This window comes from Diorhabda sublineata, chromosome 5 (genome assembly GCF_026230105.1).
Source record: "Diorhabda sublineata isolate icDioSubl1.1 chromosome 5, icDioSubl1.1, whole genome shotgun sequence".
Taxonomy (NCBI): Eukaryota; Metazoa; Arthropoda; class Insecta; order Coleoptera; family Chrysomelidae; genus Diorhabda; species Diorhabda sublineata.
Genome location: NC_079478.1, coordinates 26,840,904 through 26,864,963, shown reverse-complemented (window position 1 = coordinate 26,864,963; position 24,060 = coordinate 26,840,904). Strand labels below are relative to the sequence as shown.

General features: G+C 31.3%; 2 protein-coding genes across 2 annotated transcripts in view; one reads left to right on the top strand and one right to left on the bottom strand.

The window, feature by feature from the left end:
• Nucleotides 1-20,250, top strand: part of LOC130444693 (uncharacterized) — a 29,062-nt gene extending 8,812 nt beyond the window's left edge. Inside the window, exons 2-4 of the mRNA XM_056779970.1 lie at nt 11,393-11,577; nt 18,765-19,065; nt 20,067-20,250. Coding sequence (XP_056635948.1) covers nt 11,393-11,577; nt 18,765-19,065; nt 20,067-20,250 — 670 coding nt within the window. The remainder of the gene's footprint in view (nt 1-11,392; nt 11,578-18,764; nt 19,066-20,066) is intronic.
• A 920-nt stretch (nt 20,251-21,170) lies between these two features.
• LOC130444692 (uncharacterized) lies at nt 21,171-21,898 on the bottom strand. Its single transcript, XM_056779969.1, has 3 exons — nt 21,709-21,898; nt 21,359-21,630; nt 21,171-21,293 (listed from the first exon to the last, which is right to left on the bottom strand). Exons 1-3 carry the CDS (start codon nt 21,896-21,898, stop codon nt 21,171-21,173), a joined length of 585 nt encoding a protein of 194 aa, XP_056635947.1.
• Nucleotides 21,899-24,060: the final 2,162 nt, after the last annotated feature.

Sequence of the window (24,060 nt, the reverse complement as noted above, 5' to 3'; positions counted from 1 at the left end):
CCTCAAAAACCTCAAAAAGGTTTCCAATGACATATCAAATTACTTCTTGTTTTTGATGAATCTATTGGTAATATTTAGGGTTATGATGAAGTTTGAGAAACATCTTTGAATTATCAAATAATATTGATTAATATGTATTCTTGGATGCGAGTCAGATTGCAGTATGCGTCAACTTTTCCTGACCAAGTTCTCAATTAGATGTGTTCTACCTGGAGTTTATCATTTCATAACATTCTCATTTTCTGACAGAGGCTATCAGTATAAGACGACCCAATGCAGTTTCTTGTAACTTGATGTCTCGATATGCACAAATTGAATACAGGTACTAACTCTTATTTTCTTCAGAATTTCAGTGTACTAACTCTTATTTTCTTCAGAATCTTAGCGTTTTGTAGATCATCATTATTATAGAGTTGAAGATCGTCTTTCTCACTTTTTCCATGAGTAATCCTTTCTTTGGGACGACTCCATATTCAAGAACAATATCCGATACATTTAACATTTACTAATGTCTTGGTATTGGGTAAAATGGATGTTATTAAACTACTGTGGTTACGTAAGTCCGCAACTAAACTCTAGGAGACCAAACATACTTAGATATTTTTCGGATAAGCGAATAAAACTATTCGGCCAGAATCAGTATCATATTATTGAAGTTTTTCGTTATTATTCTGTCTCCAGTATTTCAGTAGGGATAAATTCCAGTGTTTCAAATGTTCGTTAACATATGACCAATTTTTCAGCTATTCAAACTCCTCCGTTTCTGCAAAGGTATTGTCTGATTAACATCTAGATATCTTATTTTCAACGTTGACAAACCCCGAATCATTTCAAACTACTGCATCCGGTAAATTTATGGCATGTAGGATTGGATTTGAACAGCTTCCTTTGCTATTGTGTGTTATATAACTTTCCATTATAATCACTGCTTCTGTAAGTCTTCTCATACCTCCGTACTTTTTAGTCACTTAGCTTCTCAACCTAATATATATATATATATATATATATATATATATATATATATATATATATATATATATATAATATATATATATATATATATATATATATATATATATATATATTGTTTTTATTACCCCATACCTCTTAATAATTTAATTCTTATTTATTTTTTGAAACTACTTTTAACACATATTTTCCTATCGATATCCCCATACGACAATTGCAATTGTAATCGTAATATTTTTTCCTTCCCAACTAGTCAGGATCTGAATATATCCAGATTCTTGCCTTTACGTTCAAAGGATATATTTCACTTTAAGAAAGATATACTAAACCCGTTTCCTCTTTTATCACTAACTTCTTCAGCAGTTCCTTTCATCTAAAATAGTTCGAGCACCAATTTATTTATCTTCTTATTTTGTAACTTAGAGTCGAGTCGAAAAAAACCAAATTAATTTTTTGACGAAATAAAACTTCAATTTAATGTACAATGTGCCGTATTTCCAATGGAACACTCCTTCTAAATATACCATGGCAGATATACATATATCAAATTACTGTCCTCTGGGGGAATTTCACTAATGCATAAAGGGATGTCAACATATGGAAAAGGATTATTTGAACGATTTCAATTTGTTATTTAATTAGCATTATATCTGCCATGACTAATTGTGAAAACCTCTGTACATTACCACAATTTTAGTATAATGATAGTATGGGAAGAATGTGCTTATTATTTCAAAATTGGACAATATGTTATAATCTAAATCAATTCAGTTTTCTGGAATTTCATTCTTACCATATTCACAATTTCGAAATTTTACTCGATGAGTTGACTTAGAATGAAGGCTTGGGAGATACCTCGCCCATTTTACCAGGCTGAGTATTATAATATATAATCATCAGTCTGTCCCTGCGATGATAATTCTTGTTATTTTTTCGGATAAAGCAATCACTTCCATAAAACAAACAGTTTGTTACAATCACTTGTTAAACAAAACAACTTACTTCATGACTTTACAAAGCTTTTATACATAGATAACCCAAATATTTTTTTAGATTTATTAGTAAATTATATGGAACATATTGAAATTTATTTATAGGTAGAATCATGGCTTCCAAGCCATTTTCTTCCACACACACAAACACAAAGTCGAATTATGTTCGTTGTGTGACTGTCACCAAAATGTTGAGTGGTAATTACTGGATCTATGCTCTATGCTACAACATATTTTCTTCTAACTTCTGACATCTTGTATAAATGTATCGGACTTTGTCCTGATTATAGTGTCTAATTATGTACAACGGTCAACTAAAACTTTCATAATCACAAAGATTGGTATTTATGTATTAGGTGAAATTTTGAAGAAAATATCTTAAACATGTCTACCCCTCCAACATCCCAATGAGATTACTCATTACTGAACGTTCTCCTTCTCTTGTTATCAAGAAACAATGATTGTGTCAAGGTAGCCATTCATCATTCAGCTGTATTCACAAGTTTCGAATTCGGTTTTTTGATGACTCTCCTTTTGGCATAATATGAAAGGTTTATTTAAAAAAATCGGTGTTTCTTGTCATGAAACTAATTGACTCTCTAGGAAACTAATCTAAAATCTAAAAGTCTAGAAACTGTTGACATTCGTGATAGGAACCAATCTAAGCATATCAAATAAGAAGTAGGAAAATGCATATGGATATATGTGATTCTATTTTCAATTTTGAAAACATAGTTGCATATTATATTGAGTGTCATTTAACAATTTGTGTAGTTTATTGATCATGAATCCGAAATATTCGATAATGTTTTCCAAACCTTCCAGTGGCACTAATTTGAGCCGCAATCTTTGTGATAAAAATAGATATTATGATATTATGAGAAAACATACTGGGACCATACTAATTCGTGATTTCCTTGGAAACCATTGTTCTGAAAAAAATATAAGTTTAAGCTTTCTGATAAAGTATATAAAATATCTCTCGCACGAATTAAGGACCTGACTAACGGAAATATACCACTATCACTGTCACTATCACTATATGAAGGACAGGGGTGATTTTTACAGGGATCATCTGTACAATCTGAAGAAGCAAAAATAAATTTTTCAATAGATTTTTTAATAAAAAGGTACTGTGTGCTTAATTCGATAAAATTTATGGTTAAGAAGATATGTAGATTTCTAGACCGTTGTACACGTCAAGCAAACTGCTCGACATTCAGAGATATTCTAGAGAAAATTATCAGTAATCGTGATTATTTATTGAAAGTAATCACAGGAGGTATATTGAACCGCAATCAAACATTTCTAATTGAACTGCATACTGTCGAACATTGTGTTACTTACATGCGGTAAAAATTGAAATGTAGAAAAACTTAGATTGGTAGCCCACAGTTTATCACAGAGGGAAATAAAATAAATTCAAGATTCTCCTCAATTTCTAAATGATGTAAAAATCATCTAAATAACATTTTTCGTTTTCGTTTTGTTTCCTTGAACAAAATACAATGGATTCATTTTTTTGGAGGTATCTTAAAAGCTTGGTATATGCAACACCAGTAAACACAAGAAACGAGATGATTGTTAGAATAAACTTCCATTGTGACGCTATACGGCAGAATCTTGGACTGCTGTTTCAAGTTTAAAGAAATATCCTCCGTAGACTCCACAAGTGTGTAGAAGTGCGAGGTACCCATTTCAAATATTTACTAGTTTTTTTTTATTTTTATATGATAAGCTGTAGGCTAACCAACTAAATTTTTCCACTTTTCCGTATGTAAGTAATATGGTTCGCGAAAATATTCAGTTCAATGTTTAATAGTTCCTGTAAGTATTTTCAATAAATAATTAAAAAAATTCATGATAACTTCCTTGAGAAAACCTTTTATGACGAACGGTTCTCTTGGCATGTATAACGATCTAAAAATCAACGTATCTCCCAATTCATAAATTTCATTGAGTTGAACAAGTACCTTTTTGTTGAAAAATCGATTGAAAAATTCATTTGTGCTATATTTAGGTGGTACAGGTTGTCTCTGTAAAAATTACCATTGAGCATGAGCTGGCCCTGCCTTCATATAGTCATGTAGAATTATTTTTTTCGTCAACTCACTACCTAATCATCGACGTTCGAATGTATAATTTAAAAAATATTCTAAAATATATGTTCGAATTACACCTATAACGCTTATAAATGTTTTAGTAAATTGAAATATCAACTTTCTTTCTGTGGCAGAAGCTAGTACTTTGATTATTATATTTCGTGGAGTTGTAACTATTCATATTCGTTCTTTACCAAAAGTATTTGTGATGAAACAGGTTTTCACGTCTTCGCGTATTTAATTCGCGCAAATGATTCTCATTTGAGTAAAACTAAAGATAATTCGAGAGCTATTTGGGCTGAATTAATCTCAAATAAACAGTCATTAGCTTTCAATAAACCGTTCCTTAGTACAAATTGTATTTTTAATCAACTGTTTTTTTTTGTATTATTTGGAAACATAATCAACAACAGAATTATTTGTTCTTCTTCTCATTTCAAGCTATACATTCAATAGATATGAGGTATATCCACTTAAAAATTATGATGACAGATGGTATTTCCACCAAAGTTATGCCAGAATCCGAAGTTGAAAGTGATAACAACATACGTCAATTGGAATCTCCTCTCCGAAAATCTCTATCACTACAAAATTTCTCTCAGTACGTTACTGTGTGGATCTTGTATTATACTCAATTCTCGACATTTCAGTAGTTTTCATTCCATATACCGCAATTGGAAGATTTATTTTGATTAAAGACTTTCATTCATAGCGCTAATCTCTGAGATTATCGTCGTTCATTCGTACCTACTGGCATCTGTACCAATTATTCTTCCGTTACCACGTTCTTTTGATTGGGATAAATACTAACACTAGTCAAGAAGAATAAAAATAAATCGTGAATCATTCCAAGTGCTGATAATTCTGAGAGCAAAATGAAGCTTTCATAAAAAAATGTTGAATTAATTTGTTTTGAACTGAAAAAACTTGATTTCTCAATTCTATGATTGTGAATAATAATCTGTGGTAACCTTTCAGCATCGCATTGTTCCATTTTCTTTGATATCGTTACAACTATATCTTGATGGAGTTACTCGTCTTGATCATGATAATCTGATTGGAAGTATTCGAATATAAGATGATCCATTTGTTCTAAAATACCTACATATTGCGAGGATTGATGATTTTCTAATTCTTTACTTATCTTCTTAAGTCTGACTTAGCTCGGAAACGAAAACTCTTATGAAAAATTTTCAATGTGCCCAAGTTCAATATCCAGAGGTTATCCTACTTTTTCTAGATTAACAGTCAATTTTGATACTTATTAGAAAATGTAGTCCCATTATGGAGTGAAACAGCGTTGTTTTTATAACAGACGGATTTCTCGGAAATCTTTATATTATTATATTTAAGATGTAAAACTAGGAAAAAAAAGGTTATAAAGTTATCTTTGTACCATATCATACCATGGATGTTTGGCATCCATTATTTATTTTATCTTTTATCGCCGACTGTACTTCCTGGTATGACTAATCCGAAAATGTAGTATAAACATTTAAGACAGTTTTTACACACGCAAGACATGTTACTAGGTTTACCATCTATTTGTTTTTTTAAAATGTTGATGAATAAATAAAAAGCCTCACTTATATTTACCACAAAATATGTTTTTTCAGAAATTACCAAGTGCTAGAAATTATACAATATTAATTTTTTAGGGCGTGCAGGTGTATAAACAATATTTTGCGTAATTCTTTCAATGGTCACTTATGTTATCTGAAAGATTTGTACTTTTTCCCCGAGTTTCAATTGGTCCAATATAATATGCTTTCAATCTATTGCATATTGCATCAATTCACTCAACTAGAAATCATTGACAATTTCAATAAAAATTGCCCTTATATTTTTTTTTTCGTTTCCGTTTATCTGCTTTTGCTACCACAAAGTTCTGTAGGCTCCAATTCTTCCCATATCCTCAATTATTATTGGAATACTTGATGTAAACATGGTCTTTTATTATACTTTTTTCAATTGCAAAATGGATGTCACAACCCACTAACCCATATAACGGTACAACGTTTGTTACTTAAGTTTTAAGATATGGCAATACTGATATAAATATGTTCAACATTTTCGTACGATGATTTCTTATAACTTCAGAAGTGGATTAAACTAACAGCAATGTGCCGTTCAACTCGCTTCGAGAGAAAACATCGATGTTGTGCGTGAACTGATCGTACAAGATCGTCCATACAATTATATTGAGGTATACTTGCTTCAAATTCAATCGCGGTGAGTCAAAAGACGTTAATAAGATCAAGACAGATAATAATCGACTGCATAGGTCTTTCAACAAGATCTGAATCCAATAAAAGTCGTTTACACTTCGAAGCGATTGGTCGCGTGTGTTTTCGAAATAACTGTTCCATTAGAGCAACGAAACACGATCAATTCTGAATGGTACACCAGTATTTGTTTGCCAGTTCAAAGAATTTGGAAAACTAACCATAGCAAACGAATCATGCTCCACGAGGACAATGCAAGCTCTCACACTCAGTTCAAACAAAAACCTTTTTGAACAGTCAAAACATCGAATTGATGAATCATCCGCCGTACAGTGCTTGTTTGGCACACACTGATTTCTTCTTTTTCATTCATATCAAAAATAAATCGCAGAATCAATGTTTCTCTATGCCTGAAGAAGCGGTTGATGTTTTCAAATCACTTGTTTTGGAGGTTTCCTTTTTTCCATCTCTACTTGTTGGTGCTCCAAACTGTACAAAATTACAATGGAAACGACAAGATGTTCTAGAACAAGTCAGTATTGTTTGCGAAGTAGCGGACTGTTTAACCCACAATTTTTTATGCGGTTTTAGTTATTTTTGTGGAAATAAACTTCAAAATCAAAAAAGCATCTATAGAGTTATCAAGTTCATAGAACTTGATATACACAAGACAAAAACGTGATTCCCATCTCTATATGGCTAATGATTTATGTAAGAACCAACTTCCGTTAAAATATGTGGAGCCAAATAGGATCTTTCTCAAATCAACGATAACTCAAGTGTAAAAACAAACAAAAAGTAAGTTCAACAAGCTTCGACAGGGTGAAAAGTTTAGGAAAGTTCAAGAATACAAATAATTATTTAACGATGTTCGAAAGAAAAATAAAAAGGCTTGAAAGATATGTAGAAAAAATGCAGCTTCATTCGAGAGATATTCAGTCCATTAGAAACAAGATAATTGAAGCCGAATCTAACGAAGATTATATCAAAGCAATAATAATTCATATAAATTAGATTCAATGATTTTAATTGATCACTTTCTTTGAATCTATCGCAATACAAAATGGCCTACTATATATGTCTGAATAAGCATTTGATTATTCAAGTGAAAAGTGATAATTATTGCTTAAGTTATGCTACGGGAATATTGTCACTATGTGCTCTGAATTTATGCAACATTGTTTCTATAATTACTTAACGAAAAGAAACTTTTGCATAACTTTATTGTAGTAATTAGAGACTGCTATAAAGTGGAAATTGGATCAGTTATTTGAAAAATTGTGATTCTGCCAGTTTGAATATGTCAATTTAAATGTATAGTAGAGTGTGTACAGTACTTAATTCTCATCCCAAACCTCGACGGAGTATTAGGTTTATAGCACGACTGGAATAATCCCCTATTAAAAACTTTAATGGAATACGCAAAATATTCTTCACTACCTCTGGTTTTCATTAATATTATAATCTATATAGTCTTCGGCGACTGTGAAAGTCTCGTGTCACTTTAATTGTAATGACCACCACCGTTTACCAGTAAACTAGGTGATGATTAGCGGTAGCAAGGTCCTGTCTAGTATTGTATATTCACATATTTCTTTTCTAATTTTGTTAGTGTTTTTTCGCATAACTAAATTCGATTTCAAGAAAAATAGTGAACGTATGTTCTCATTGATATATTTTGAAACAATTTTTTTTTGTAATAACTTGGATAGTCACTGGCTGCTTATTATTTATGACAGTGGAAATTCAAGTCCTATGTGTCTTTGAATCTTCTTCTTTTCATGCCGTCTTCTCATTGAAGGTTGGCGACAAAGTTTTTAAATGCGTCTCTGTTCCTCGCAATATGAAAAAATTCTCCGACGCTGAAATTTCAACATTCTCTCATGTTACGAAGCCAGCATTATGTTCTGTAGCAGTAGGTATTTGTCGTTGCATAAGATTTGTCCTATGTAAGATGTTTTTCTCATCTTAATAATTGTGATCAGCTTTCTTTTGCGACCAATAAATCTTGGTAGTTCCTAGTTGGTGATTCTGTCAGCCCAAGGTATCTTTAGGATGCGTCTATGCTTCAAGTGTTTCAATTTGAGCTTTCAAGGTCCAGGTTTCCACTCCGTACAGCAGTACTGACCACATATAATATTCCATGAATCCTATTCTGACGTGAAGGTTTAGATTTCTGTTTGCAAACATTGAGGAATACTTGACAAATGCCTTTCGAGCCATTTCAATTTTGATCTTGATTTATTCGTCTGGGTCCAGTTGAGCGTTTAAGTCTAAACCAAGATACTTATATTTCAGCACACATTCTATTTGTTTTCCATACAGTAGCAGAATAGGGTTTATATTAATATTTTGGTTTTTACTTATAACCATGAATTTGGTTTTCTCAATATTTATAGTGAGTCCTACTTCTTCACATTCTCGGTTGATCCTCTCTAGTAGGATTTGGAGATCTTCTTTACTCTCAGCCAATATAGCAGTATCATCGGCAAATCTTGAGTTGTTGATTAATGTTCCTCCGATGTTTATCCCCTCGTGTCTCTTCTGTCATGTCTCCCCTCCAGCACTTTCTCAAATACGATCTATGAATATAGATTTAATAGTTGTGGAGAAAGAACTTAGCCTTGACGAACTCCCTTTTGAATTTTGATTTCGTCTGACTCCATGTCCTCCACACGCACCATACCACTGCAGTTTGATTGTAATATATCTTTTTGATTAATATCGTATATCGTTTGGATTTGAGTTAATAGTTGTTAAATTCTCCAAAAGTTCATCGTGTTGGACTTTATCAAAGATCTTCTGGAAATCAATGAAACAGACATATACATTTCTGTGATATTCTCTGCAAACTAGTCATCCGATATTTGTCACAGGAGTTAGGGTTATTCTTTTTAGGCAATGGAATGAATACTGATTCAAGCCAGTCTTTTGGAATTTTCCCTGTTTTATAGTTCCTATCGTCGAAAGCCTTCAAGCATTCTATTGGAATGTTGTCAGGTCCGGCTGCTTTTCTGGTTGTCGAGATTTTTATGGCATGCTCCATTTTTGACTTAAGAATACACAGCTCTCCCTTCTGTTCATATTCTTATCCCGCATCATCTAGCTCTGCTGCAAATAGGCGCTTGATGTAACCTCCTAAGTCCGTTTTTTGTCATCTCCTGTCAAACGGATCTCTCATTCGGTGTTCTTTGTAATGATTGGTATGTTTTTTATTATATTTCCAGTTAATTCCTCCAGTTTTTTATGTAGAATGAAATAATTATATTTATTGTTCAATTCTTCCATTTTACGACAGCTCTCTTTCATCCTTCATTATTTTGCCTCTCTTATGCGGTGTTCTACTTGTTTCTTCAATTGTATATATTTTTGAGGGCTAATGTTTCTAATCTAATGTAAAATTAGCCCAAGAACATTAGATTAGGCTACAATATCGAAAATAACCAGTATATGGAACTAACTTTGTTTAATAATTGTATTTGTAATATGCATAAATAACTGTTTTAGCATAAAATAATTTAAGTCCCTAGTACTTCCGGTTCTAATAGCTTTCCAGTTTGAGTTTGTATCTGATAGAGGACGCTTTTTACCTGAAATATATTCAGCTAAAACTTCTAAACAAAAAGTTTCCACATGACGATATGACATGACAAGGATATATACGTTCACTGATGTCCTGGTTAATCTTTCTAGTCTCAAATCACATCAACTAGTATGTATTGCGTTTCCAAGATCTATATATGTTATTGGATTATATGTGATACTTTAAAAGAAGCATTAGATGTGTTGCCATCTTCATTAGCAACAACCAGATAATCAATTGATCAAAGTAATAACTCACAACGCTGATTTTGTTCACAACTACTTTAACATATAAATAAATGATCCAGTCTATCTCAACGCTGATGTTGATGTTGCACTAGCCAAAATATGGAAAAGATGATTGTGAAACAATACCAAACAATAAAGCCCATGAGAACAACCACTTTCTTCAATCATAACATGGATCAAAAGCATTCCTCATAATCACCTCTACTAACTAAATTTTAGTTCATCCTAGTTTTCCTTCTTCTTCTTCTAGGAGAAATAGATGACGTTTTTGTTCAACTTTGACGGCGAAATTGGCTAGTCGGCGATGATTTAAACATTCACTTCTAAAACTGAAAACCGAGGCCACAAGTTTAAAACTATTCTATATAAAAAATATCACTGTAAGAAGTCGTTTGAACCTTCATGTGAAGAAGATGGCATCTCTAGTTATTTATGACTAGCTATCACGAAGCCATATGGATAAAATTTAATTCGGTAAATTAGTTGTAAATCTTTTAGAACGTCTACAACTTGATAAGTGTTCTAGATTTTACCTTCTCAACTTATTTGCTTCCTCAGTTAAGGCGCCCCTTTTAAAGTATTACGGTAATTATTTTTCAATATTGAGTGAATAGTTTTAGAAAAATAGCTAAAAAATACGTTGCAAATTTGTTGCATATTACTGAATTATATTGCCTTTTATATAACGTTTATATTTTTATGGAAATTAAATATTTAGTCACCTCTTTAACATTTCATTTATTTAGAGAGATGTACGCACAAAGAGATATTTGAATTTTAAAGAAATTTTCAAGTTTGCGTGAATATTCATATTTGTTTGTATCGCATATAAGCAACGTTAATCAATATTTAACATTGTAGAGCAATAAAGTGACGGGTACTGAGTAAAAGTTAAATTTTCTATACCAATGAAAAGCAACAAGTAGTTCTTTATCAACGTATTATATTGTTTTTATTCTAGAAACAAATTCGAGTTAGTTTTCTTTTGAATACATGTTCCAAAAATTCATATTGTAGTAAATTTTTTGGAAAATTTCCTTAAAACTGAACAAAAACTTCTATTTGGTGTGCTGTAAACGATCAACAAAAATTAGTAATATTGGTGATCTAGCTAGTAATGAACATGTTTTTGAATATATTCTATAAAAATATTAAATTTTGCTAAATATTTAACTATATTACTTCTATTTTGAATGGAATGATTCAATTAAATCAAGAATTTTTATATAATTTTTATACAAATCATATGGTAATTATTTCAAAATATTTTCAGAAGCATAATGGACACGGTCAGTTATGTTTTTTCAAAACGGAATATGAGATGGAACATGGGCTTCATTTATCCCGGTCTTATGATGCATGTATCGCCATCTGGCCATCCAGGTGGTACACTAGAATTTCTTCTCGATCCTCGCCGAGAAGCGATCAATGTTCATGAGTTGAAAGAAGTGGGAACAGGTAAGAATGTAAGTTCAAGGTTAAAATTATAGATGGCAGGTGGAATCAAGTTCATGGCTTTATCAAAACTGCATAAACATGACATTTCCCTCCGACCAGAAGTATCAAGTAGAAAAACTCTTTTTGTCTTATCTTTATTTGAAAAACTTTTCATAACAAAATAAAACTTTGCTAAAAATATATGGGATTTTATAGACAAAACTCAAATATGAAAATTCCTAATGAATATGGGATTGAATCATATACCAATAATATGAAATTGGGAATGATTTCTATAAACAAATTGATGGGGCATTTCCTCACTAACGTGTACCGGGAATTACACAATAATTAGTCATAAGCCATATCATCAAAAATTCTATTTATCAAACTTAACCAGAAATAAAATACTATATATGACATTCCTTGTAATAATTTCGCTGTTTCCATAGAACAGATATATCAATATTTAGAAAAGAGATTGAAATTTCATCAATACCATCAAAAAAGTGAATTTTATTAACATACAAGTATAATTGACACATAGCATAGAATATACAAATTTTATTGCATGCTTAGAACACGTGATGTATTGAGTGATGTTCATTGTTTTCTTCTGATAGATGATTGATTGATTATTAAACAGTGTTTCTCTGTTTCGTAATTTTCTGTAGTGGGTTGGTGCCCCTGAATAACAATTTAATTTTGACAGCTGACTGTACGATGTATTATTCGGTCATGTGTGAGGTTATTACATATATTTTTGAGATATCATAAATTATAATGAGTTTTTAGAAAAAGTAAATGTAGTCATGAAATATGGACAGGAGGTAAATTATTTATGGCGGTAGAAGTCACGTCCCACAATTCTGGTGGTGTAATTGGAAGTTCTTCAGCCGACATTCTGTTTACAGTTCTCATCTAACTTAAAAAACTTTCAGATTCAAATAATATTTCCAAAGTCAACTGTCATACATGGATCAGTGCTACCAACCGACCACCTAAGTTACAGTGTGATTTCCCTAATGTATAGTTGTAACAATTTGTCTATGAATATGTGATTTTCCTAATGTATAGTTGTAACAATGTGTCTATGAATAAATAATATCAATTCAAGCCGCAACAAAGAAAATATTAACAAAACACATGTTACAGAAGTTAATTCCAGCATTTCTTCCTTGGGCCAGTCTTGCTAGAATGGAAGCTTTCTGTTACTTATATCGAAAAAAAAAATGGTGCATCAAAACATATTTACGCATAGTGCACGTGATCAGAGTTGAAAACTTTAAAGTCGAGCATGTAACACGACCGCATTTAAGAAATAATTTGCGATTTCATACAGCAGATTAATAATATAAATTATAAATAATTATGCACAATTATTATTACAAAAACATACGATGTAAACGTGAAGTTTGGAACTGATACAGAATGGACAGCCAAAATATGGAACACATTCATTTAAAAATTTACAAATATGTGTATTGAAACATTAAAATATAAACCTCATTTTTTTTACCTTAATAAACCAATTTTCTTATTTACATTGACATTGAGTTTCCACTGTCGAAAACCAATTTTTCGAAAGAGATCCTGTCTATTCCTTCGTGATAGTCTTCAGTTTTTCTACACAAATACCCATAAAATTTCTGGCACTACATGTGACAAATTATTAGCCTCTGTGCTTTCTCTAAAATCAAATTTTTCCTATAAAACCAGGTACGCCTACAACCAAACATAAAATATGCTATTAATGGAACTCACTTGGATTGTAATGAATGTGGGAAATAACTAAGTCAACCCAATAATAAATAAAAGTAAAAAATCTCTTCAAAAACAAGCTTTCATTCGAATAAAATTTCAGATGACATCTTTAAATAAAAATAGATTCGATTACACACATACATACTCAAACAAGTGACACTGAATAAAAACATATAGAATAGTTTTTTGAAATATTACCTACCTACCTTGGTATTTTTATACGGTGAAAAGTCCATCCGACAAAGCATGACTTAAGCATTGTATGGAAGAGTGCACCTAAACCTTCTCTTTAGTATGTCCAGCTTTTACCCATGTTTTTTGTATGAAAATCCCATTTCTTTTCACAAATTAGAAAATGTTAATCTTTCAAAATCCGGTAAGTCCTTTCATCGTAAACTTCTCTCAGAACTCTATCCACTGTAGGTAACTCATTTTGAAAGAAGAAATTCACAATTCTTCTGATTGCACTTCTGTCGAAATCATGAATTGATTTGTTAATAATTTTTCTTGTATACTTGGATACTTTTTTGGGTCGGCCACTGTTCTCACGCACGATTCGGTAGACATTTGAAGAAGATACTTCCGAAATATTTACCGTTTTGGAATTAACGTCATTAACAGTTTTGTTATCATTTTCCTGCATTACTGTTTTTCGTTTGCGATAAAATGAATCTCTTAAGCTCTTCTCTAGCGGAGTATAGCTAATGTCAAAAACTTCATCAGCTGTATCCGTATCAGACATATTTAAGAAAAATTCGCAATAGACAAATATAAATAATCTCACTTTAGAACGATAATACGATGCCGAATGCTGTCCCTGCACAACACCTGATCTAGCTGCTATTGCAGCACTGCGGTATAAGGCCCCTTCCACACGGCTTTTTATTTGTGGTATAATATGGTGCCTCTGATATTGACCAATAACGATGCCGTGCCCCGTTTCTTCCAGGATGTTCACGTAATGATTATACACTGATCATTGTTTTGGTTCACTGTTTTTCTTCGATATATGGACTTTCACAAATTGAAGGAGAACCTATTTGGACATAGGAGTCAACAATTTAGAAACATCACATGATCTTCTAGGATATGTGGAGGTTACCGTTAGACGTATTAGAAGAGGAATCAAGCTGCATGATCATTTTTTGGAATAGTGCTCTAGTTTCCGTAAAAAAATAGCACTCTAGATTTATAACTGGACTGTACTGAGATCCATTATTATTATTAGACTCCTATTTTAATAAACATAGCTGGAAGAGTAAGTGGCTCCGCGCAAATAATTTCATTTTACAGGTGTGATTTTCTATATGTTTATTTTCATCTACAACATTATTTTGAATTCCATAAACAACATTGTTTATTCAATTCAATCTGTTTCCAAACACCTCTCTGTCATTTCCGAAAATTGACTAGCATGCTGCTCTACTACGTTAGTCAAATTCATCAATATATGGAGTAGAAATATCAGAAAATTCCGAATCAAGATCGGATGGAGATATCCTTTTTTTAATGGTGGAGGCCCAATTAGTTCAAAGTTTGGTCTATATTCTTTCGACATTCTATCATTATCCAGACTTGGAACAATATTTCATCTTGTTTGACATTTCCATTGATATCATTTTTAATTTTTATTGATGTCTTAACTTGTTCTGCTAATCCACAAAAAATATCATAGGTATAATCAATTCCATTTGTAAGATTTTCTTCGATAGCACCATCCTGTAGTATTGTTTACAGTTTTACCATTGAAAATATTACCGCTTCTATTAAGAATAACTACTGCTATAGACGTGAATCATTAAAAGATTCATTAACTCTTCCACTATCCTGCCCATAAAGAATCGTATTTGTTTCATGTTCCGTTTCAACGTTTATAAGACCAAGTTCACATGTCAATGATTCTATTTCATTGTCTTCTAAATCAAAATATCTCCAATCTAGTTTTAGTCAAAACATATCTTGCGACAGGCTATGTCCAAGTTATAATCAAAACTCATAAGCGTTCTGAAAAATCGGGGCAATTGGCTAAATCACTACTCGTATTCATAATAGAAGGAGAAACATCAAACAAAGGATTAAAAGGTTTATTCTTTGTTTTCTTTAGAGGCATATTCAATCATTTTGTCACCTTTTAGAAATATTTATTTCGATCTTTGTATTGATTTTGTTGTTGTATTCCACGAACTGTAATATCTGCTTTCAAGCAATCAGTGTTATTTTGAAATACATATTTCATTATTTCCGTGGTATATACACTTTTTTGTGGACCATATATATTGAACTATTCGCTCCTTATTATAAGGTAGTTTGTATTTATGTACTCCAGAAGCTGTTGTTTATAAACTACTTTGGGAATTAAGGAGCTTTTATGTTCTATTTCTCTTTTGTAATGGTTTTCAGATTTCATATGTAGATGGTTCCACTTCAAATAGAAAATATTCAAATAATGTTTGTAAAAAATAACACCAGCACCGGCAAACTTTGTAATGATAATACTATTGTTCAAATTAGTTTTCTGTCAAAAATCTGAGCTTAATTGACATTTTTGCACAATTTCTTTAAATTTTGCCCTAACTATTGGAATTCGAATTCAAAATTGCAGAAAGTGTGCGAAAAATACGTCTTCATATTTAAGTCACTGAAGCCACACTTGAAAATAAAATTCACGTATTTATTCGATTCTTAAAAAGTTCCTAAATTGCACCCCGTGTAGAAATTTATATTGAAAACATTCTCCATCTAACTCGTAGTTCAAAATTAACTAATGCCCTAACATTATTTTCAATATACTAGCATGTATGAAACTGTATAGTTTGAATGACCATCCGACGTAATACGATGAGGTGGACGACCTTAACAAGTTCAAGGTTCTTGTAAGATTAACGTAGAAACTACCACAAGGAATAAACTGGAAGTAATTATTTGTAGAAGTTTGGGAGGCATGTGTTTAGATATTTTTTATGACAGTACAATATAACAAGTTTGGGATTCTTATCAAACTGTATATCAATATAAATGGAAAATAAATTTGGATAACAAGAAAATTTTTTTCAAATAACCGCTTAGCTCGGTTGAGCAATAAGGTGGTAGGACTCGTTTTCTAGGGGAAGAAATTCTATTCTCTGTTAAACAAGCAAGAAATACAGTATAACATATACAAATATCAATAAACTTGCCAGCTTTAGAGGCATCTCACTGATAAAATATATAATTCACACTTTAATAGACAATATTGTTAAAATAATTTTTTATTTCTTATTTCTTAGAATTTTTGATATATTAATGTATTCAAATGTATCCTTGATTTTAGGTCTCTTCTGTTTCAAAATTCGTTTTTTTTTCACAATTTTACAATTTTACAAAATTTACAATTTTTAAAAAGATTGATAAAAAATTGAGGTTTCGATTTTTTTAACAATCTTTCAAAAATTATTAAAAAAACTAACAGAAGAGACCTAAAATCAAGAACATTTAGAAGCATTATTAATTTTTCACATTAGTTGTATGTAAATTATTGAAAGTTTTCAAAAATTACTTTGCTTTTATCAAAAGGAGATGAAATGATCCAGATTTTTTGCTATATAGCTGCCTCGAAATTCAATTTGAATATATTGTTATGCCATCGAAACCATCAGAAATCTTTATTAGAGAGAAAATATAATATTCAAATTACTCGCATTCATATTTTTTTAACGCGTTACATACAAAAAATAAAGCAAATGTGGGTTATCATTTTCTTAAATCCATGTCCCAGGCGTACATTCAATATTAGGTACTTACAACGCATTAGTTTCGTATGTACATATCTAGTAAATATTGAAAAAGAAACTCAACCACGTATTAATTTAAACAGTGAAACTCTTCGAAATTGGAATCGTCAAGATTAATTATATTATTGGCTTCACGGGTGAAAGAATAGTCATTTTCTTTCTTAATCGCGGGTCCAACATAATTTTACCATACATCATTGCCATATTCGGATTTAATTTGACGTACGTTCTCACTTACTACCGCCCTTATCTTGGTAATCTATTTAATGTATTAGATACTGAACACCCTACTACCACCAGAATCCACAATTAAATTGTTTGAGGTGGGTTTCAATAACCAAATTATCGTCTGACATATTTATGTTCTTAATTTTCATGAATGGTAATATCTAATCTGATACTGGAATTCAGAATTATAATATACGTTATCTACAACGACTTTGGTAGAATGTTTGGTAGGCGCTGATTGCTCCAAATAATGCCAATCAAATATCATTAAATCATATTTAACTGCGTCGTGGGTGTTAAACTAGGTATTGTCTAAATACATCATATTTCTGTTTGTCTGTATGTCTCAGTACTTCGCAAGAATTCTTTTTGGAGTTCGATGATACGACAGGATATTATATGTTTATTAATTTAAAACTACACTCTATTGAAATACACCAAAGGGTATTTTATAGTCGTAATCAAGGTACGTAAGCAGATTATCCCGAATCAAGCTCAATGTTGGTATTGGATTGGCTCTTGTTTACACTTTCAACTTTATCTTTGTTTACACTTTTAACCTTCATCAGTTTTAGTTTAACTTACTTTCGTTTTTGTGTACGATCTATAACATCTTTCACTCCAACGCGATAAATTGCACAATATGGACTGAAAGTAAATTATAAATAATAAGACTTATCTCCATGCTCTGATCCGTATCTTCTACCTCAAAGGATCGTCAAAAAGCCATCACCCTCACCGATATCGTGAACTGAACTAAGATACGAGAACAAATTGAAATAATTATAATATGAGTCATTTAGAACGGTTACTTACACGAGTATTGGGCAGTATTAATTTACTATTCTTTATTTCAGTTATTTCATCCAAACATATTTTGTTTTGGAAACTTCGCAGTTCAAATACCAAATAACAAAAATCGGGGATCTTGTAGGCTATTCAACTCTTTTCACAATTCATTGTCCAGGATGTTTCTTTAAGATATTCCTTCACAGAAATTATCTCCTGAGTACCTATTATGATTTTTTATTGAATGTATGAGGAGGGGATAAACAGATAAACTCGAGATATGATTCTTCGTTAAAATTTTGTGAACGAAAATGTATCAGTTATATGATAAATTTCTGTCCACACGTTTAATTTAAGAATAGGAGAAATGAGTTAACTGTCTCAAATGCCATGTCTTGCGAAATGAATATTAATTCACTTTGATGCGGCAGAAAAATAAACAGAACCGTTTCAGTTTTCAGGTTTGCTGAACTTATTAAATACACTTATTCATTTTCAAAACAGTGGAAGTTAGTAGCAATTGAAACTTGTGAACAAAAAGTTTCTTCTTATTTTATGATGTTTTTTGTATGATCAACTTCCATTGGAATGAAAAATACTTATTCGTTCAATAAAATATATTTTGTTTCCATATTAAATAATTTTACTTGTTTTCAGGTAGGCTCTTAGCTCGTCAATTTCTCTTGCCACTTCTATTGGGCTTTAAGTTCAATGTGATTAGTATTATACCAATAATATTCGGAATAATTGCCTTGATAGCGAAAAAAGCAATCATTTTGAGTAAAATCGCACTTGTTGTATCGAGTGCTTTTGCTTTGGGCACAATTCTATTTAGCAGTGGACAAAGTTATCATTCTTCTCAACAATATACAACTGGACAATATGGTGGACATGGTCATTTTGGACACGGAGCACATGGAGTTCATGGGGTTCATGGAGGATATCATGCCTACGATAGGTATTTTAATTCAAATTTATAGAATTTTCAATTCAAGTATTACTGAAATCAATGATCAAAATATTTTTCTTAAAAAGAAAGCTATAACAAAAAATAATGATATTGAATTTAGTCATTCTTGAGGGGTTGTCAGTTATTAATCACAGTTTAATCAAAAGCTTCTTTCTAAGTGATTTTGCGAAATATGATTAATTAACTATCCACAACTCTTGGTAATAATAACCTCTATCAAAAAGAAACTGTTTTTTTCTCAGATCATCAACTCTACGCACTTTTCCCTTCTTAATTGATTTTTCTAGAAATTTTTCCATAATTAAAACCTAAAGTGGATAGTTTTTGGCCTATTTCAAAATTTCCTGCCTGTTAAACAAATAAGATTTCAAATTTCACAAAAGATGCAGAATTCAAGCCGTAGACCAATCTAGAATATTTTTTTTGTTGATATACGGTTCGCATATGATATATCAAAATATATTTTATTATATTTACTATTCACTGCAGAATTTTTTTTTAGAATATTAAATGTTTGATGTATTGACTGCTGTAGTTGCCTCTTTTTTCTTGCAATTTTGAGGCATTAGTAATGTCAAATAAAACCTGTTGACAATGTTTTTATTGGAAAAATTGCTTTTGTAAAGCTAGACTAATTGCAATTTCTTTTGCAATAGAACATTTCTTTTCGATTGTAATTGATAATCTAGTTCGATATTTCTATAAACCGAACAGTTTACTACGTGTGTTATATTATGACAGGGAACGTTTACTTTTATTTGAATAAAATTAAAACTACATTTACTGGTTTCCCTGAAAAATACCAAAGAAATATCAAGTACATAAATTCTGATAATCGTGAAGGTTAATTAAAAAAAAATTTGATTATTTATCACTAAAACTATATTTCACTGACAAAATGCTTCTACTCTTTCTTGAACAACAACTTGATCTTTGATTCTATAAAATGGCATATTGTTCCAAGATTTATATGTGTTAATGAATTTTAGGTTTCCTGATGAAAACTATGCTGACACATTTTTTCGAGCAACTAATGAAGGAAATTCTGATCAGCTGAATGTATATCCTAATATCGTGAGAACCGAAGACGACAATACTAGAGTGGACAACAAAAAAGGAAGAAATTTTGTATGGGAAGATAATGATAAACCAAATACTAAGCCAGCAAGATGAACCCACTCTAGATGTTATTTGAAATAATTTGATTGTTAGAATATATGCTGATCGTGTACCAATTAATAAACAAAATTGTATCAGAACAACGGAAATAAAAACTGATTAAAAGATTGAATGATGCGAGCTTCTATTTCACTCCTTGTTTTTCAGTTTTCCACTGAAAGTACTGAATATTATCATTTGGTTCAGAGGTGGTGGTGCGGAAAGAACGTATATATTGATAAATTCTTTGAGTAGATTTAGTTTAATCAAAAATTATTTATTAACAAACAATCCAATTTGAAAAATAGGCATCAACAATTTCAAAACACTTTAGATTTTTTTTTCAAAAATTATATCGATATGGTAACATCTATTAGTCTTAAGTTGCTCTATAACTTTTGTCACAGTTTTCTATGACACAGCAGCAACATCGTCAACTCCTTGCTTGCATTGTAGGAAGTTCGAATACTATTTTACGAATATCAACCCAGGTTAGAACGATTCTTATTCTTGAGTGTAAAGTATTGTATGATTATGAGTATTGTGATATTTTAGTTAAAATGTTTTGTTGGAGTTGTGAGTGAATTTTTGGCATCATTTGAAAATAAAGTTGTAATTTACGGGCGATCTGAGGTCTCGAAAGGTTTATCTCGAATTCCGACAAACCTACAAGTCCTATGGAAAAAAGTCAAATAGCATAGTTATATGTAATATTGTATATTGTACTCCCACTTTTTTCAAATAACCTCAAAATTTATGTGAAAAGTCCAAAAAACCAAAATTTTCGCTTTCAATTATTCATTTACGAACAAAAATTTTTTACACGAAATTGGATCAAAATTATCTTTTTATGTCCCAAGTATACTGTAATTAACTTCTTCTTCTTCTATCTTTTCTATAGGCAATTCTGCGTGTTTCTTTCTTTTGTTGTGCGTTTAAGTTATATTATCGCTCCATCTTCTCCGGGGTCGACCGAAACTTCTCCTCCCGGCCGGCGATTTGTCTCTTGCGATCTTTACTACCCTATCATCTGTCATTCTAGTTATATGGTTGTTTTTCTGTTCAATAACCACTAGTTAATCTTCACCACATTACATGTTGTTCTAATGTAATCGCTACTTACTCGATCTCTCAGTGTGTTCCCCGTTATTCTCCTCAATATTCTCATCTCTGCTGCTTCCAGCATTCTTTGTGTTTTGGATGTGTCTGTCCGCGTTTCTGCTGTGCATGTCATTATTGGTCTTATAACAACTTTGTAAATTATAGTCTCAGTTTCTGTTCTAATATGTTTGTTTCTCCATATTGTATTATTGAGGCATCCTGCTGCTCTATTGGCTTTCTGTATTTGTTTTCCTACTTCTGATTCTGCATCTCCATAGCTTGATAGAGTGATGCCTAAGTAGTTTCCATTATCTGTTAAATGCTGGTACAGTCAATTTCTATCTTACATCTAATCGGTTCTTTGCTACTGACCAGTGTTTTTGTTTTTTGCGATGAAATTCAGCTTCTTCGCTACTATGTTAAACTTGTGGACCAATCTTTGTAGGTCGTCTTCACACTCTGCTATGAGAATAGAATCATCTGCATAACAGAGAATTTTTAATTCTCTATTTCTCATCTTATAAACTTTCCTCCTTTTCACTGCCTTTATTATTTCATCCATTATGAGATTAAAAAGTAGGGACTTAAGGAATCTCCCTGTTATATACCCGTGCCTATGTTTATTTCCTCTGTTAGTTGTCCGTCTATTCTAGCCTGTATTTTGATGTCCTTATATATGTCTTCGATTGTTTTGATGATGTCTTAAGGTATTTGTCTATTGGATAAAAGGTGAACCAGGTCTTTTAATCTAACTCTGTCAACAGGAAGTAGAGATTTCAACTAAAAAAAATCTCACCGACGTTTTAAAAAAAGCAGAATTTTTGAAGGGAGAATTTTCGTTCGAAATTTAGAAAGCGTTTTTGATATTATGTCAAAATAACGTGAAAAAATATATATATCTCAAATCAAATAAATTACAGTGTATATGGGACATAAAAAAGCAACTTTTCACAAAATTTAGTAAAAAAATATGTTTTAGGTAAATGATAGAAATTACAAATAAAAAACTTTATTTCTGAAGTTTTCACATGAATGTTGGAATTATGTGAAAAAAGTGTGGATACAAAAGTTGTAGATCTTATCATTACCCACAACTTTGTTATTCGACTATTTTCGAAAACATACAGTGTTGCCTATCTGAATATGACGGTTTTGCCTCACAAAATATTGTTGAATCTATATGCCATCTGTTTGGTGAACAATATTTTTCCTGAATACATTGAGTCTCTCATGTACTACCGACTGGTCGTGTTTGTTTGTGAAAGGGGTGATTCTGTGCTTTCATTTGGTACGTCGCATTTCATTATAGAAAATTGAATTAATGTATCTTAAGTTTTTATCTATTTTTGGAAAAAGCTAGCACATTCCGGCTGATCTATTTAATTATGAGGTGATGTATATGACGACTATGTTACGAGAGGGTCACATTATCACTATAGAACACTTCGTTAAATATTGAAAAGGTTTGGACGTGCTACTTCGCCACAACTATACGCCAGTGCATTCATCCAACTGTGTTTAGCAATATTTAATGAATAATTGAGTAGTATAGCCTCATTAGCATCCGTACAGTTTCAAGTAGCTCCTTGCTCTTTTATAGATCAGGAACTATATCTAAGTATTCTGTAATCAAGCCACAAATCATGTTACTGTACTTATGTATAATTCAAAACATTTATCAGACTATGACAACTCAAATTCTAGTACTTTCAACATTTTCGTTCATCTTTTTTCAAATTTGGAAAAAATTATTCAATTGAAGTTTAGGATTTGTTTTAATAGTCGTCATATGACATATGACGTCGTCATATGAAGACTAAGGAAATGACTTTTGAATTTCTACAAAATTATCCCATTTATCATTTCTTCAATCAGTACATTAAACTCATAACTGTATCAGAATAAACTAAATAACAATATTACGATATGAATGTATCCTCTCCACTATATCATATAATTTCCTAAACATGCACCAAACTCAAACATATCAATATTGAGGTTATGTAAACATAATCTATGGGTGCGATATTATCTATAAGAGAAATTTAAATTCGCCCTCTAGGTAAGGTATGACCTCAAAGCTAAGTAGTTGTAGATGGAGGAGGAAATGATTCATTATTAACAACTTAGTAATCAAAATTTGTATTTCAAATATGCACTGTTCCATGAATTATGAAATTGGATGAAATTTAGGAGTTACCGTAAAGCTGGGTGACTTTGACCATTTTTTAATATTTGTTTTATTTATGCACAATTACGTTTTAATAATAATTATTTTCCAAATGTCATTTTTCAACATTTCTATAGAATATATTTGACTAAAAAAAGTATTTACAGCACACAATTTGTTTCTGAAGAGTTCCTGAGAAAAATAATCAAACAAAATAATAAAAATTGAGCAATTTTTACGTTCAAAAACTTTACTCATGGGTGGATAACTAGGCGACATCTTAGATTTTCAGGTGAAAGTGCGACTTCATATAACCTTGAAGAGAGTTTATTAGCGGTATTGGTAAACTTAGGATTGCAGGTTGTACCGCTAGAGAGCAGCCAATATAATCCAATAGAAAATCTTTATTGTTTGTTTGACTTTAGCCCCAACATGTTTCACCTATTTCCGAGTCGGTAATTGTTTTTTATTTGTTTTACCGTGATATTTCAGAATGTTATAGGTTTGTTACTGATTTGGATCACATTGGATGTTATTTTTGTTCCATCTCATCC

What these genes read in the sequence shown, in the direction of transcription:
- LOC130444692 (XM_056779969.1), bottom strand. Translation starts at nt 21,898, where the DNA reads ATGGATGAAATAATAAAGGCAGTGAAAAGGAGGAAAGTTTATAAGATG. An exon ending in CGCAAAAAACAAAAACACTG is followed by an intron (nt 21,631 to 21,708) that starts GTCAGTAGCAAA and finishes GAAACTACTTAG; the next exon opens with GCATCACTCTATCAAGCTAT. An exon ending in GGAACACACTGAGAGATCGA is followed by an intron (nt 21,294 to 21,358) that starts GTAAGTAGCGAT and finishes GTTATTGAACAG; the next exon opens with AAAAACAACCATATAACTAG.